Source organism: Colias philodice, chromosome 17, assembly GCF_061535455.1.
Source record: "Colias philodice isolate Cphi_HAF_F1 chromosome 17, ilColPhil1 Martin Lab GWU primary, whole genome shotgun sequence".
Classification (NCBI taxonomy): Eukaryota; Metazoa; Arthropoda; class Insecta; order Lepidoptera; family Pieridae; genus Colias; species Colias philodice.
The window spans coordinates 2,118,530-2,135,379 of record NC_143102.1 but is presented as its reverse complement, the minus strand read 5'-3'; the positions used below and the strand labels follow the sequence as shown (position 1 = coordinate 2,135,379).

At 31.7% G+C, this 16,850-nt stretch overlaps 2 protein-coding genes across 3 annotated transcripts; both read left to right on the top strand.

The window, feature by feature from the left end:
- Positions 1–4,007: 4,007 nt before the first annotated feature.
- On the top strand, positions 4,008–10,651 carry LOC149480877 (glyoxylate reductase/hydroxypyruvate reductase-like). 2 transcript variants are annotated; one of them, XM_089705450.1, is made up of 8 exons: positions 4,008–4,134; positions 6,756–6,903; positions 7,482–7,618; positions 8,014–8,203; positions 8,564–8,727; positions 8,978–9,142; positions 9,883–10,008; positions 10,469–10,651. In XM_089705450.1, the coding sequence occupies exons 2-8, from the start codon at positions 6,833–6,835 to the stop codon at positions 10,585–10,587; spliced, it is 972 nt and encodes a 323-aa protein (XP_089561576.1). In that variant the 5' UTR covers positions 4,008–4,134; positions 6,756–6,832; the 3' UTR covers positions 10,588–10,651. The 2 variants fall into 2 exon arrangements, with proteins under 2 accessions (XP_089561576.1, XP_089561577.1); XM_089705451.1 differs by lacking the exon at positions 4,008–4,134 and adding an exon at positions 6,082–6,221.
- A 479-nt stretch (positions 10,652–11,130) lies between these two features.
- Positions 11,131–16,597, top strand: LOC149480876 (glyoxylate reductase/hydroxypyruvate reductase-like). The gene is made up of 7 exons (XM_089705449.1): positions 11,131–11,431; positions 12,380–12,528; positions 13,180–13,369; positions 13,999–14,165; positions 14,447–14,611; positions 15,861–15,986; positions 16,362–16,597. Exons 1-7 carry the CDS (start codon positions 11,277–11,279, stop codon positions 16,481–16,483), a joined length of 1,074 nt encoding a protein of 357 aa, XP_089561575.1. The 5' UTR covers positions 11,131–11,276; the 3' UTR covers positions 16,484–16,597.
- Positions 16,598–16,850: the final 253 nt, after the last annotated feature.

Below are 16,850 nucleotides of genomic sequence, written 5' to 3'. Positions count from 1 at the left end.
TGACATAAATTAAATGAAGAATGATTTTTATTGGTATTTTATTGATATTTTATTTATATCATACTAGCTTTCCGCCCGCGGCTTCGCCTGACCGGCTATCCCTTCCTTTCCTTCTAGAGAATCACCCTACATACTTATTAAATCGCATCAAAGTCCGTTGCGTAGTTTTAAGGAAAGCGACTTTGTTTTATTTTATGTAGTGGTCCATTTTCAGTTAATCCTCTTTAATTGATTTTTTTTTTAATACTCTGGTTTGTACATTTCATAAAAAATATATCAATTATTTATGTTTTACAAATCGCATTTATATTATTATCAATAAAATCCATCATATAAGTATCATAGAATTAATTCCTAAATTGCAAAAGCAAGCAAACACCATAGACACTGTAAAAAAGAAAAGTGACAGATAAGTTTCATGGGGTTTGGTATCGAGCGTAGTTGGCGCCAAACTGTCGACTTCGTTGCGAGAGCTCCCGCTCAACGAGCGAGTTTCCTTGAACCGAGTTCCAAAGCTGTGCATTGAGATTACCGATTATCCTTTTTTTTGAAAGAACTTTCAAATTGTAGATATAACATGCAGGGGATTTGCTTTTTACGAATGAACTTAAAAATATTGTTATTTCAGTTCTAATCATTTTATTGGTGTTGCGTTGCGTATAGCTTATGTTTTGACTTATTTAGCTACGAAATTCGTAGCACGAATATCCAAACATGAGTATGGACGATGCTATTTGCAGCATAATATATTTTTCTACGCGAAATCTGTGATGAAATCTATTAGACGTGTCCCTTTTCTAAACGTATCATCTGTTCTCTCGCGAACCCGTTTAAAAGAGCATCGCGTGCGTTCAAGGTTTCAAACAAAGGACGCATTTGTAGGTAATTGTAACAGACACGGGCAGCATGCGGAATTTCCGTTTTCCGAATAGAACCGCGCTTCACCTGTCGCGGGCGGCAAGGTGCGAGCGCACGTGCCACCCTCCGCGGGTGGACTCCGCTTGGGGCTAGAGACTAGGCCATAGACAAACTGTGTCCTTGAGAAACACATACTTAGCAGTCGATGGTTGCTTCATCATTTCAAGCGATGACCGGATGACCACTTCGTTTTCAGACATATTTTTTTCTTAAATTATAATATGAAGGAAATAAATATGTTCAATAACTGTACATATAGAAAATTTAAATTTCTATATGAGTGTTGGTGTGAATTCTTATTGTGAAACCTTTGGTAGGTATTTCACTCAATTTCTAAGCCATTTAAAAACGACGGTAAAATTAAAATTCGGCCGTTTGTTTGAATAGAAGTAAATAATGATAACTATAGTCGAGCCAATTTAATAGGCAACATTTGACGTCTATCAATTTTATCTTCGAAGAGAGGTAACCTGCTTAAAAACATCGATTATAGTGAATTAAATCGATACGGATTTGAAACATTTGTCAATCGAATTTATTAATTTATGATGATTTCAATGAAGTAATCAATGCATTCGATTCTAGATGTCAGATTTCGATTTTTAGAGTAACGTCTCTGGTATTTAAAAAGAAAAAAGGTTCATTGACACAAAATTGTAGCGACGTCAGTTCTTCAATTCAGAAATTGTTTATTATGTTTAGTATGGTTTATCAGTAAAATGAAATCTTAAAATTACTTGTATCGGTCATTATTATTATAAATATGTAATCGTAATTCAAAAAAGTTAAGCAAATGTGCAGTTCTAACAAAACGAAATATCATGATATTCTATGTCGTCGTTACTAGGTTACGTTGTTGAATTTTGTTGAACTGTCAAATGTTGCCTATTAAAATGGCTCTACTATATTACAACTATCTGCGGGCTATTTTTAAAACGATTTTGTAATTGTTTGGTAAAATACACATTTCAAGTACCAAGCGGAACAAACCCGCCATTTTGCAAGCCCCTAAATAACACCTGTATCTAAAAAACATATCAGGTGGCGTAGACGTTGATCACATTTATATGCGTATGCCGTATCCAATAATTTGGCTATCTGGGACTTTTAAAAGTTATCTATTGATAAGGGATCTTGGAATTAAAAGTAACAGTTCAAAATTATGAAAATATGAAACCTACCTAAAGTTAATTTCAATGACATGGACCTTGGTGTCTGTTGATATTTACTTATTTTATCGGTTTATTTCATCATAATTGCCAATTAGTATGGCGATGATTGTTGATACATTGCAAGTAAACAGGGCTTAAAATATAAATTTGCGCGGAATCTTGTACTTTTTATTTTTCTACATTCTTACAATTATTTCAGGCTTGTCTCCAAAAAAGTTGACCAATGACGTGCTACAATTTAATAAATTCGGAAAAGCAGAATAGAGAATATTTTTTTAAATTGTTTGACAAGAATTATGTACCTAAAAGTGTAAATATGTACATAATTACATATTTAAATATTTAGGATTCGTTAAAAAAATAACTAAAAAGTTTGTTGTAACGTCGATGATCGATAAAGGAAAATTCAGACATCAAAATTTTCTAAATAAAATTAATTATTTTATTTAGAAATTAGATATAGGTAGTTAAGCTTCACTTGAAAAGCACTACAGTTTCAGTTCCAAGCTATTTTAAATCTCAAATATTTAAAAGGGTATTATTATAATGAAGCTTTGATCATAGATCTATAATTAATACAGCTGCCAAGTTCGATTTTACATAAAAACTTATGGATATTTAACTTTTATAGTAAGATCTGGTAAAAGTTGTCACAATTGATAAAGATTTAAAAATCCGAGCTCCCGCACTTACCATTATGGCTTTATGTATTTTCGAGACGATTTTGGACTTGATTTATAAACTGAATTCATTTTTGGACATCGCTTTTGGCTTGTTGTGTTTGTTTTTCGAATTTTTTCTTTCGGCGTCGAAAATATTTCTGCTTAAATTTAAATCTTACTTCGTACTCATTTTCATACGTAAACTTGATGTTTGTTAGAACAGTTGTTTCTTTAGATTTTTTTTAAATATTCAAATGAATAAATGTGTTGGTATTCCTATTATATTATATGGAAAAAAAGATAGCTACAGAGATAGTAGGTATATTTATCATAGATCTGACCATGTAGTAGCTAAATCTTGTTGTCTGCTGAAGTCTGTACGCAATGAAAATGTCTGCCGTTTCGAAAATAAGTTTATAAGACCCTAATAAGTAAAATATGTATATGAATGGCAGATCTGGTCAATTACTTTCAAAATTGTATTTTTTTCAGCACTTTCATAAGTGTCTGCCAGAATGTTATCCGCGTGATAATGGTCTGCCATTGTAATTTTCCGATAATAAAAATCAAATGGATTTAGATTTCGCCAAAAATTTCCACCTGAAATACACACAGGTAGCTTTGCGCTAGCTCTCTAGCTATATTTGTATCTACCACAGTATCTATCTATGAGTACTGTACTTGTCTCTGTGGTGCACACTAAAAAATTTATGATTGATTGATTGAACAGCCGAAATTGAAAGTATTCCGAAAAAATACCTAGTTATTAATATTATTTGCTAAAACTTTAAATTAATTTAATCAATAGTAAATTACTTTTTTACATCAACTGCAACTCAATCGAAATTGTACTCAATTAGCAGGAGGTACGCCATCTATCCGATATTTTCATAAACAATGAAACATTAAGTATAAGTTAAACGACGTCCAATTACTGCTACTCGTCGCTAGATGGCAGCTTTTAGAGTAATTCAATTCAACCCTATATAATTTGAAAGTTTTAATTTCAGTAATTAAAATAAATACATATAAATATATTTCTATTAAATTCTAAATATTCTAATTTTCCTGTAAAGATATGAAAAACAGATAAACATTTTTACGGGGGAAATATTATTATCCTAGATAAACATAAAGGTAAAATTAAAAATGTTGATCAATTAATCAAGTTACCAAGTTTTAACTACATAACGGCAAAAGATATATTTTTTAATTAATTAATATTGAAATAACCTCTAATTGGTACATAAAAAATTTTATTTCTGAATTTGTGAGTCATGCTCTTATTATGTATTCATGCGGTGTAAAAATATGTTATGTAAAATAACCTAACATTTGCGCTGCTCCTTGTCAGCTGTTATACATCTTAAATTCATTTTTGGGTAAGTGATATTGAATTATAAATCCGTTACATTTATAATACAACAATTAGGTACATACAATAGGTATCCATTATATGTATATTTAAGTTTAAGTATATAGGTATTTCTTGTGTCATTTCTAAGTACATAATGTTATATTGTATAGGTATCTACCTATAGTAACAATATATTCTGAAGAGTGAAGAGTTTTTGTTTGTTCATACAAACAAAAGCATCTCATCTAATCACGGGAATTATTTTTTCAAATCTCGATTTCATTTTCACCGTTAGTATAATGGTATAACCACAGATAAAATACCTACTAGCACAAACTAATAATAATATACTACGTATACAACTACTAGTAATAACATTACTTTTTCATTGGGGGCGCATAAAGCAAAATAACCAATCTTCTACTAGATGATACGTGTAATATGCAAGACCAAATCTAAAAAATAAATTATATATCAAACTAGATGATATGTTCAACGATTCTGTTTAATCAAAAACATAAAATATTAAAATTTACTCGATAAAAAAAAATCACCAAGTTAGCTCTAATTTTCACACTTTTACGTTTTCTACTTGACATGGTAATACTTATTATGATTTTTTTTTCATAAACAATTATATTAAAACATTTGCAAGATAAACCACTTTTATCGTGACAAAATCAAACGTTTATCTCGAGAAAAAAAGAGCGCCACTACTTGTACTTGAAGAATGTAACCTATCCAGGTTACATTCTTCAAGTTATTCAAACATCATCTTTCAAGTTAGATCAAACATCACACGGGGTGTAATTACAGTAAATCAAATTTAAAATCAGTTCAGTAGATAGTTTATCTTATTAGTTTATCAAAATTTCTCCATATTTTTTGTAAAGTTAATGTTTTTGGCAAAACAAAGATTTATTTAAAGACTAGCTTTCCGCCCGCGGCTTCGCCCGCGCAGTCAAAGAAAAAACCGCATAGTTCCCGTTCCCGTGGGATTTCCGGGATAAAACCTATCCTATGTCCCGGGGTAAAAAGTAGTCTATGTCCTTTCTCGGGTATCAAAATGTCTCTTTACCAAATTTCATGCAAATTGGTTCAGTAGTTAAGGCGTGATTGAGTAACAGACAGACAGACAGAGTTACTTTCGCATTTATAATATTAGTATGGATTTCATGTATAAGTTATAACTTTGGTGTTTCTACACCGATTTACATGATTCTTTTTTATTCAATAGGTAATAATGTTAACTTTTTTTAATTAGGGATGAGTGAGAGTGTTGTAAACGTAAGAGTAGACAAATATAATCAGAAAGCTCCGAATTGCTAAGCTATTGAAGTTTCACGTGTTATTGTGAGGCAATTTTAAAAGATAGACATATTATGCTGTCTAGGAATTTATTTTTATATAATAATAATAATTTAAGAACATTTGTGTCGTACATGATTTCTATGTAGCTTTAATCATTAAGGCTGTACACGCGACGGAAGCTTAAAAAATGGAGTAACTTCTCCCGTTTTCCCAATATTTCCCTTCACTGCTCTGCTCATATTGATCGTAGCGTAGTAAAAAGTATACTTTAACCTGCCCAGGAGTATAAAGAATAATTGTGCCATATTTCGTTAAAATCCGTCGTGTAGTTTTTGTTTCTATAACGAATATACAGACAGACAGACAGACAGACAAAAATTTTACTGATTGCATTCTTGGCATCAGTAGCGATCCCTTATCACCCCTTCATAGTTTTTTTAAATATATTTAATGTACAGAATTGGCCTCTCTACAGATTTATTATAAGTAAGTATAGATTTAGTATTTATTTAATTTTTAACGAGGTCTCTAATTAAAACTAGTTGTAACCAAAGCATATATAAGTAGTGAAAATCAGTTCTAGCTAGTGAAAACGCGGTGTCATGATAAACAATAATAAATATATCTACAATACCGCAATAACTGAAAAATATGTACGTAACATATCGCAAAAGATTTCGGGATTACGTTTATTTGGCCAAATGACGTCCGGGGGCCGCCTAAAAGAGACTTTTATCATAAGATACGCTATCTCATTCTCTCTAGCGTTCAATACACTGTTGGTCTTGTAATTTAGGACACGTAAGTTGTAAATTGTAATTATTATAATCTTTTATAAAAATTAAAAACAAAAATTTAGTTTGGTTATTACTTTTGTTTTTTAGTATTCATTGTAATCATAAAGTGATTAATATTATCCATTACCACTATACTATTTAATAATAATAATATAAATTATAATATAATATTTAATAATGCAAAAAATGTAATAGCTCTAAATTATATTATTAGTAATTTTGTGTTATTTATCTTAACAGTAAAACTTAATTCTAATTATTATGACTATAAGTAATTAATGCTTCTGTGATGTGTCTGACTATTTTTATTGAATAAATAATATTAAAATTTCGTGAGTAACTAGGTACGTACTTAACTATTATTAAAACAATTTTTACATTTTATTATATGGTAGTTGCATATATGTAGTATATTATTATTTGTCTGTGATGGTAGTGTCTTGATAAATACTTATGCCTTCGATTGCATTACAAATTCGTTGATCATTCTTTATTATTATACTTACATCACAGCTTACATACCTATTATAACGTTTAGATGATTTGGCCTGTTGGGCTGTTGACTTGGGAAGTTTCGGCTGCTAACTAAAAGGGGAATTTGCATCATACATCAAAATGTCTCTCAAAAGAGTTTTGATTGTAAACAAGATGTTCCCGAAGGCTGGATTGGACTTATTAAAAGATAAGTAAGTTATAATTTTTTACAATATAGTTATTTAGAAAAAAAAACAATTTTTTTTACCATTAACATTTTTTTTAAGATTTACATTTTATTTTATCGGTTTTATTAAGTACTTTCTAATAATTTCTATGTAACTTTTTTTTTTGTCACTGTTCGTTTTTTGTGCAAATGTGCAGTAAGTAACTTTATTTTAATTCTATTAAAAATAATACTTATTCGTCTGCATAATTTATTTGAATTACAGTTACTCAATGCTTTGCCAATATTACTTTCTGCTATAAAATTGTATAATTTGTTCATAATATTGCATCATCTATGCTATCATAACACTGAAAAGTTTTTTGTTTAGTTGAACACGGTAATCAGGAAATTGCCACTTGCTTCCAATTGAAAAGTTAATATTACCACAGATATTACTGTGTTGGTTAGGAGAGCTATATTAATATTGCTCTATTACCAATAGGAGTAACAATGAAATTTTTTGAAAATACGGAAACTTGTGAAACTGCGTGCACATAATTATTATTTAATGGGTACGTGCTAATTATTATTTTTTTACTAACATTTCTTTTTTGTTTCTAGACTACAGGTGACAGTGTTGCCATATTTAGACTACCAACCAGAGATGTTGCCAGAAATAAAGAAACATATTGCGGGAAATCACGCCTTGATATGGAACACGAGGCATCGTCTCAACAAGGAATTTTTGGACCTAGCTGGTAATAATCAGTAATTATTATTTTGAAATAAATCATGAAACATCTTTTCTTTACCAAAACCAAAACATAGATTTAAGCAGAAGGAATACCTTTAATTTCTTGCTTAGGAAAATTAACTGATAAGCGTCTTTTTGATGAGAGATGAAAAATATAATCCTTATCCTTACTAGCCCTATAAAAAGTGATAAAGGCAAATAATTTATATTTTAATATTAAATAGGCTTAGCTGTCCATTAATAAGAGATGCCTTGTTCCCTAGCCTTTCCAACTATCTTCGCCTTCTATATATTATCTTGTCTTCTTATCTTCGTTCTTAACAATATTATTTTTAGTATTATATTTTTTATTCTTATACCTCTGTCAAATATAAGCACTTAAAACAATCCCCTTTCCAGGTCCACAGCTAGAAGCCATAACAACCATGGCATCTGGTGTAGATCACATCGATATAGCCGAAGTTGCAAAGCGCGGTATACCGTTGGGCAATACTCCGGACGTGCTCAACAATGCTGTGGCTGATATCACTGTGGGATTGCTGATAGCTGCCGCTAGGAGCTTTAAGCCTGGTATTCGGGAGGTGGAAAGGTATGAAAAAAGGAAATATAAGTTGAATTGAATTGATCCTTTCATTGAAATTTTATTGCAGTGTTACCAGGAAAACAACTCAGTTTGACTCGTCTGCAATAATGCACCTCTGCCTAGGATAATAATTGAGTTTTAGTAGTGAATTTAATTAGAAATTAAAATTATTACACTTTCCGCTCGCTTCTTTGTTCGCGTTTTTTCCAATTCGCATTTAACTCTTATCAATATTTTTTTTTATTTTTGTTTAATACATAATGGTATCCTATATATCTTTTCCTGAGCACTATATTATTTGGTTCAGTATCTCTTCCTTTGGCTACATTTATATTTAATCATAATTAATGTTTTTCTATAAAACAGTGGTGAATGGAAATACGGTGTCCAATGGAAATTAAGTCGTCACATAAACGGTACAACTGTTGGTATTGTTGGCCTTGGAGGCATCGGGCAAGCTGTTGTTAGACGCTTGAAGGGATTTGATGTTGGGAAATTCATCTATTCTGGACGTAGTGATAAACCAGAAGGTATAGTAATAGGAAGAGTGTGTAAATGTGATCTTCTGTCTCTTCTTAAAGTAATTTGCAACCAGATTCTGAAAGATTGGAAGTAGAAAGATTAGTTGCAGTAATAGTTATAAAAAATTCACATAAGTGATACCGACCTCAATTTTTTTTATTTGTTGTTATTTTTTATTTGAGCTTATACTTACTTTCCGTGGCTAAGACAAAAGTACTTCCTGCATATTCATAATATTTTTTATTGCCTATATTCTAGCAAAAGCTTTAGGAGCTGAAAGGGTACCAATCGAACAATTATTGAAAGAAAGTGACTACGTGGTCCTCTGTTGCCCTTTAACTGAAGAAACCAAACACCTTATTAATAAAGAAACCATCAAATTAATGAAGGGTACTTCTGTCATTATTAACATCGGTAGAGGAGGTTAGTATCCCTATTCCCTACTAATATAAATGGAAAAGTAACTTTGTTCGCCTGTTTGTCAGTCTATTCACGCCTAAACTACTGAACCGATTTGTATGAAATTTTGTACAAAGATAGTTTCAGACCTGTGAAAGAATTTGGATACCACGAGAACGGGAACTATGCGGGTCTTCATAAATAGAGTTTGAGATATATTCGTAGATATAGCGTGGTTAGATGAAGACATTACTTCAGAGCAAAAAAAGGCAAATGAACAGTCTGAAATCTCAATAACTGAACTGAATGACTGATAAAGTTCAATAAAATTGTATATTGACCTAATCATCAGAAAGAAAAAAAGAAAGAAGAAAGAAAAGTAATTTATTGCCAAAAAAAGCACACATAAACATTACACAATTTATCTTAAAATTAGGCAAACGGATACAGCCTCAGCAAAATGCTGCACAAAAGCAGCGCTGATTTTCAGGCTGTACCGGCGATTGCGGTTCGCCTTAATATTAAAAGGAATCAATTGCGAGCCACTGTCCACGTGCATTTGTTTCTGAAATAATATGAGTAGGTACTATTATATGGCTTTCTATTGACAAGAATATTTTTCTAAATTAACCATAATTCCTACGAACGCACGTAAGGATTAAAAAATCTTTTTACTTTGGAATTTGATTGTATACCACATGTATAATCCGACATTTAGGTATAATAAAAATAAAAAGTAGCTAAAAATATAATAAAATTCACAGGTATAATAGACCAAGACGCTTTGTACGACGCTTTGAAAGAGGGTCGTATCTTCGCGGCCGGTTTGGACGTCACCACGCCAGAACCTATTCCTAAGGACCATCCTCTTGTATCATTGCCTAATTGTTGTAAGTATTATTAATTATTATATTTACTAGGTAATATTCAGTATAGTCGTAGTAGTAATCTGTGCTAATATTAATTTATTAATAAGAAAGTCTGTTTGATTGTTTATCATGTCGTAAATGAGCGATCTTATCAGTTATCACCTACGTTTATTATCTGGTGATAGTAAGTTAGGAGGCGAGCCGCTAGTTAGTATATATGTATAGGCTACTTTTTATTATTTTTAATGGAATGAAATATCTGATTCCCATGGTAAATTCCATTGAGCAAGTGTGCGAAACCGCGGGCAAAAAATATATGTATAAAGTAAAATGTTGGCAGAACTGATCCTAAATTATAATTTTTCAGATTTTTAAATTCCGGAACAATTGTAAATAGTTAGTTATATTAATTTAATTTATTTCATTTAATTTTCATCCATATATTAGTTACTTTAATACTAATATAACCATTATTTTTTAGTAATAATTCCACACCTGGGCAGTGCAACAGGGGAAACTCGTGACGCGATGGCAAAACTATCGTCACAAAACATTCTACAAGCTCTTGATGGCAAACCAATGTTGCATCCAGTTTGTTGAATGTAATTCCGAATACCTATATTATTTGCATGGAAATTATAAAACATACATTTATTGAACAAAATTGTGTTTCATTTCATTTTTATATTTAGGGGTTACCCTGTCTGAAGATCTTTAAAATAAAGTAGGTAAGTATCCTAAGTACAATATTATCAAAATACAAAGGTTGGATTTTAATGGCCTCCTATCATAAAATTATAAAACAAATAATATTCCATTGTGACTGTTATCTCATCTGTTACCTAACTATAAATCCCATTTTTGCGTATTGCACCATTTTATATGACTATTACAAGGGGTATCGGAAATTTAGGCTGAGCAGCCTCGCGCAGAGGGTGTTGGATACTTCATATTTAAGAATATAATAAGACAATCAAGTTAGTTTTGTAAAATATGTATCTTTAAAAATTATAAAAAACCGGACCTCAGCCATTGAGTACGCTAGCAATAATAATTCAATGACCTCTAGAGGCTAGAGCGTACGTTTTATAATCTACAGCGCCGGTCACCGGCTACCAATCAAAACACATGGCGCTTTTAGATTCCATTCACCCACGCTTAATTTTTTATAGCACAAAACATTATATTCGCTATCTGCATCAAAGTGCGGCCTTGCCTTGTCTCGAATACGATTTGTTAAAGAGGTTATGATAACGTTTTGTACAAGATAAATAAGAATTACGTAAACAATGCATTGTTTTACGTTTGTTACCGTATCGGTGCTAGTATTCACCTTTACCTTGTCGACGAGTGACGCGTTGACCACAAACATGACTAAAAATCTCAAGGTTCTCGTCTCTTCCAATGATTTCGCCGAAAGCGGAATTAAAATACTCGAAGAACAGTAAGTAAAACTTTTATTATATTAAACTTAATGTTAGGTAATTCAGTAATTCACATCATTTTGCAGTACTAAAGCTTATTTTGATAAATGTGTGAGAATCGATGCCTTTCGACTATTATGACAGCGCTCTGACAGTTAAGAATTATAGAGTGCGGCATCATAAGTGCCATAATAATAAAAATAAAAAAACCCCCGATATTTTTTTAAGCTTTTTTTTTTGTTTGTTAAAATTAATTCTAGGTATGTTATATTAAGTTTGTGATTATGGAATAATACCTAGGGCTAGATGAATAATTTATCTCGACAAGAAAACTATGCATCTATTTCAATTATTATTTTTTTATGTGTATTTATTAAAATTATGTTTCTTTATTAATATAATATCAATCACGTATTTTTGTTTTTTTCCCCAGACTGTTCTGAATGTTTATTGCTTTTTAATTATACTTAGGTTAACGAGGTGCGTATTATCCCTACACATAAGGAAAATTCTTATGAACTCTGATTGAGAAGGTACTTACTTATTAGTTAAGCCAGACGGTCTTATGACTTTTACGACTACATTACAATTATAAACCCTAAGTATAAACCTATGTCATATCATTGGTGGTCAAGCGTTGTCACGGTAAAAGACGCAGGTTCAAATCCCGCCTCATGCATTTAAGTATCTACAAGTACCAACCTTAGCTACCTACCGACTTTTAAATATATTGAAATACATTTTATGTAATTAAGTATAAAAAAAAGATAATGAATAGTTAACTACTTACTTTTATTCAATTTTATAAATCGCGGATATCTTCCGCGGGCTTCCATATAAATATTCGTATTTTATTTTATCATATTTTGATCGAGTCTACAGACATCGATTTGTTTTACAGCAGCTTTGCTAACAACGATTTAAGTCTGAACAATTACCAAGCTTAGGTACAATTCTTTTCATCACAGCTTCACAGTGGTCAAGTCACGTTACTTCGGTTTCAATGAGGAGGGTTTGAACGAGAACATGCAGGAGCTCATGAACCTGATCCCAGGGTGTTCAGCACTCATCTGGGTATCACACCACCCGATTACCAAGGAACTGTTGGATAAAGCTGGTAAGTTATACTTTTTTTTTGTGTGGTGTCTCTCAATGTTAGCCAGAAGGGCTTCTACATTTTAACGCAGACGCGGGGGTGAACTGAAGGTTCACCCTGGTAGCGACATGCACAAGGGCGTCCCCCCGCCACGGGGACCACGAACCTCGGCTTGAGCTGTCGCTTGAGTGGAGGAGGCCAGAAGGGCCCTAATCGGACGGGGTAAGTTATACTATGGTAGATGTTTATAGGTACCATTGTATATTCTATGCCTTAAAATTAAAAGATACTTAAAAAAGCTGGTAAATTACGCTGTTTTTGTCATTATTTCGACTATGTAAAGCTTACGTATAGAGCTGATTAAAGAAGATGGTAAATAATAGTGAAACAGATGAATTTTTTTGCTGTTTGCACAGCATAACATAATTGCGTGTCTGTAGCTAAAAGTTCCAAGGCTACACCACCAAAATTGTAGTTGAAAATAAATTAACTAAAACATTAACTTCTGTTATTTATATTTTCTCAAAATTGTTATTGTATCCGTCACAAAAAAGGATTTATCGTTTCTATTTCTACATATTTTTTGTCCTTTTTACGATATCTTAGAAAAATTTTCCCTTTAAAAATCTAAATAATTAAACAAATGTCCTCAAAGTGTAGCTCTTCCCACAGGACCTCAACTCAAGATCGTGGCCACAGCATCCGCAGGCTACAACAACTGCAACGTACCGGAGTTGAAAGCACGCGGCATCAAGCTGTCGAACACACCAAATGTTCTGAGCGCTGCCGTCGCTGAAATCGCTGTGTCCCTTATGATTGGAGCTGCTAGACGTTTCACTGAGAATATAGATCAGGTTAAACGGTATGTATACCTTTTGTATGCAGGGTGTCTAGGATTACTATAATCGATGAAATAGTTTTTCAGACGCTACGCTTACGTTTGAAATCCAACTGTGACACCTGTATATGAGAATAGACTATAAGAAAGACTCGGATTATTTAAACCAATTATAACTGTGCCAATTTTATTTTTGATAAAAGAAAGTAACTAGTTAAGATATATCTTAACTAATCTTAACTAGTTACTAAGATATATCTTAACTATTATAGTTACTAGAATAATAAAAAATATCATTTTTTTTTATATCAGTTACTCAATCATGTGACAAAGATAAAAGATTTTAAATCAGATTGGTAGAAATCGCATAATTTATATACATAAGTACCTACATATTTATTCCTTGTTAACTTGATAGACAGACGGAAATATATTTTATGGTGTACTTAGCTAGCCAAGGAACATAATATGGACCACCTTATTAAATAGTCACCCGGGACCATAAACACTCTTAACAATTACTGTACTTTATTTTTTAATTACCTATATAATGTCCTGCTTCCAATATATGTATGTGTATTGTGTAGTGATGGTCACTTCCCATCACCGTATTTTCCTAAAAAAAAACTTGATAATCACCATGCATTTCACAGAGGCGAATGGGAAGGTATTGGCTTCCAAAACATGCTTGGTCAAGACCTCCGTGACAGCACAGTTGGTATTGTGGGCTTCGGTGGTATTGGCCAAGCCACAGCCAAGAGGCTGGTGGGATTCGAAGTTGCCAAGTTCTTGTACAGCGGACATAGGGAGAGACCCGAAGGTAAGCACTGCAAAGCATTTTCTTAACAAAATAAAGTTTTACACACTTATAATACAAAAAAAAAACAAGAATAAATGATCTTCGCTATATTATTTCAATCATTAAAATTAAATATATTAGCGACCGAAAAAATTATTATCATTCAGTTCAAGATAAAAATTGTTTTATACAGCTAACGTAACATCCTGTGTTTCTGAAATCGATTATGATTTTTAAATAATGTTTACAGCCTGAGCATTAAATATGTATATCTATTTTCACAATTTCCTTTTACTTTCTAGCTAAAACCTACGGCGCAGAATTAGTCCCATTAGACACATTGTTATCGCAAAGTGATTTCATCCTACTATCTGCTCCTCTAACCGACGAAACACGCCACATGATCAACAAGACTTCTCTTGCTAAGATGAAGAAAAACGCTATTATTGTGAACGTCGGTCGAGGAGGTGAGTTCATGGGCTTAAATAACTTATTAGTTTATCATAACTATTTCACCCTAATGATTACCTAATGGTAACAAATTAGCCTATTGCACGCCTCAAGCGAAGCGTTGAGGTGGGTACTACTGTCACTTCGCGCAAAACATCTGATTTTTCAAACTTAAAATGTCTTTATGTATCATACATTGCACTTGTAAGATAATACATACACACACATATTAAGAAAAAACACTATTTTTAACGTTCATGATATTTTTGATGTCATTTTTGTTATTTAAACTAGTTAAAAAACAGTTTAAAAAAGTTCTGTCTTGGACGTCCGTGTGTCTGTATGTGCGGATCCTTTTTCTTGTTAACACGATAGCGACCGAAATACTTTACTAATCGAGTCTTTTTTTTTCTCTTACGCTTGAGTATGCTCAGGAATAGAACCCTTTCATTTTTCAGGGTCTGATTCGATGTGGTTTAATTGTTATTAAATAAACAAAAATAATAATTAATAAATATTTATTAAAAAAAAATTATGAGGCGTGCACTTTTGGATTTTCCAAATTTTATTTCGAATTGCTGTCGACTAGCACACATAAAATAATAATATCTCATAAAATTATTATCAAAAATTTGTTTTAATTTCTTGAAATAAAAAATAGATTTTTCAAAAAATAAACAATATATTATACTAGCTACTGCTTTGCAAACTATTTACGTACAATGTACATACACGGAAATAGAGATGCAATATCGTCAAAAATATTAGTTTGTAATTCGGTTCTATGGCAAGTTGTGTAATATTTTTACCTCTTGTAGATATTAGTATTTAATATTTCGTGTTTGTAACCGATAAGGAGATAGGTGATACCGAATAAAGACATTCCAGATTATCTGATAACAAACATCGATTTTTTCTAAGATATTGAAAATAAAGCTCAAGATTGAGCAGTCTATTTGCTTTAAATAGTAAAAATAATTATACTCAACTGAATAAGATCTCTTCGGCTTCGCCCTACAAAAAGGTAGTAAATCAAGAAAACCTAAATTGGTGTGTAAAAAGTAGCGTGGTGGGGGAAGCTTGCGCATATAAAAATTTACTAAAACTTGATGCGCAAACTTCCCCCACCACGCTACTTTTTGGCCAAGAAGTTTGCCGGGCGCTATACCAGTTATTTCACTTTTATAAAAAATACTGTAAACTTAGAAATTTTTGTCTGAATGTCAAATTTTAAAACAACCTATTAATAAATGTGTTTTTTTCTAGACCTGATCAACCAAGACGATCTATACGACGCTCTAAAGAACAAACAGATTTATGCAGCTGGTTTAGACGTTACTACTCCGGAGCCTCTGCCTAAAGACAACAAATTGTTGACTTTGCCCAACTGCTGTAAGGAAATCAATTCCTTTTATTTCAAATTTTAACTAACAAGAATTTTTTTATATAAAATGCTACTTTTTGGAAATGTTAAAAGAATTAAATCAGAACGAGTTTTCAGTTTTCACAAACCTCTAATTCACCCAATTAATCTTGCTTATGTTTACTACTAATGTAATTAATGAGAGCAATTAATTATAAGTGAAATAAAAGTAGTCAAAAAAACAGCCAGGAATTAATATTCCACTCGACTCACAGTTAAGACAAACCCTAACAAGTCTGATTACAGAAAAAATTAACTGTTCGTCAATTCTAATTGTATATTGTCACCGCATAGTTTATGTATATGTACTTTAGATATTTATATAAAAATTGATAATCTTTCAGTTATCCTGCCCCACATTGGCAGCGCCACAGTACGCACAAGGAATGACATGGCTGATTTGGCTGCTAAGAATGTAGTCAATGCATTGTATGGACGAGCTTTGATATCTCCAGTTTTGCCTTAAGAATCTTGTGTATCTAACTATCAAAATGATTTGTGTTTCAATAGAAATTGATTGTCAACTGCAGTATTGTATATTATAGAATTGTGCAATAATAAATATTATTTTAATTAAAAATATGGTGTTTTATTATATGTAGATACTCAATTCAAACCTTCAAAACCCTGCAATCGAATAATAGTTATAATACAACTTTGAATAATAAAAATTAGGAACTGATGTTCCTGTACATAAATTTCAAATTTGGAAATTATTAGACTTGCTACTCCATAAAGTTATTGTAAATGATTTCCTTCTATTTCTTTAATAAATGAAAAAATCTACATGGCTTGTTTTCTTTCCAAACCTATAATTATAGTCTAGCCTTAAA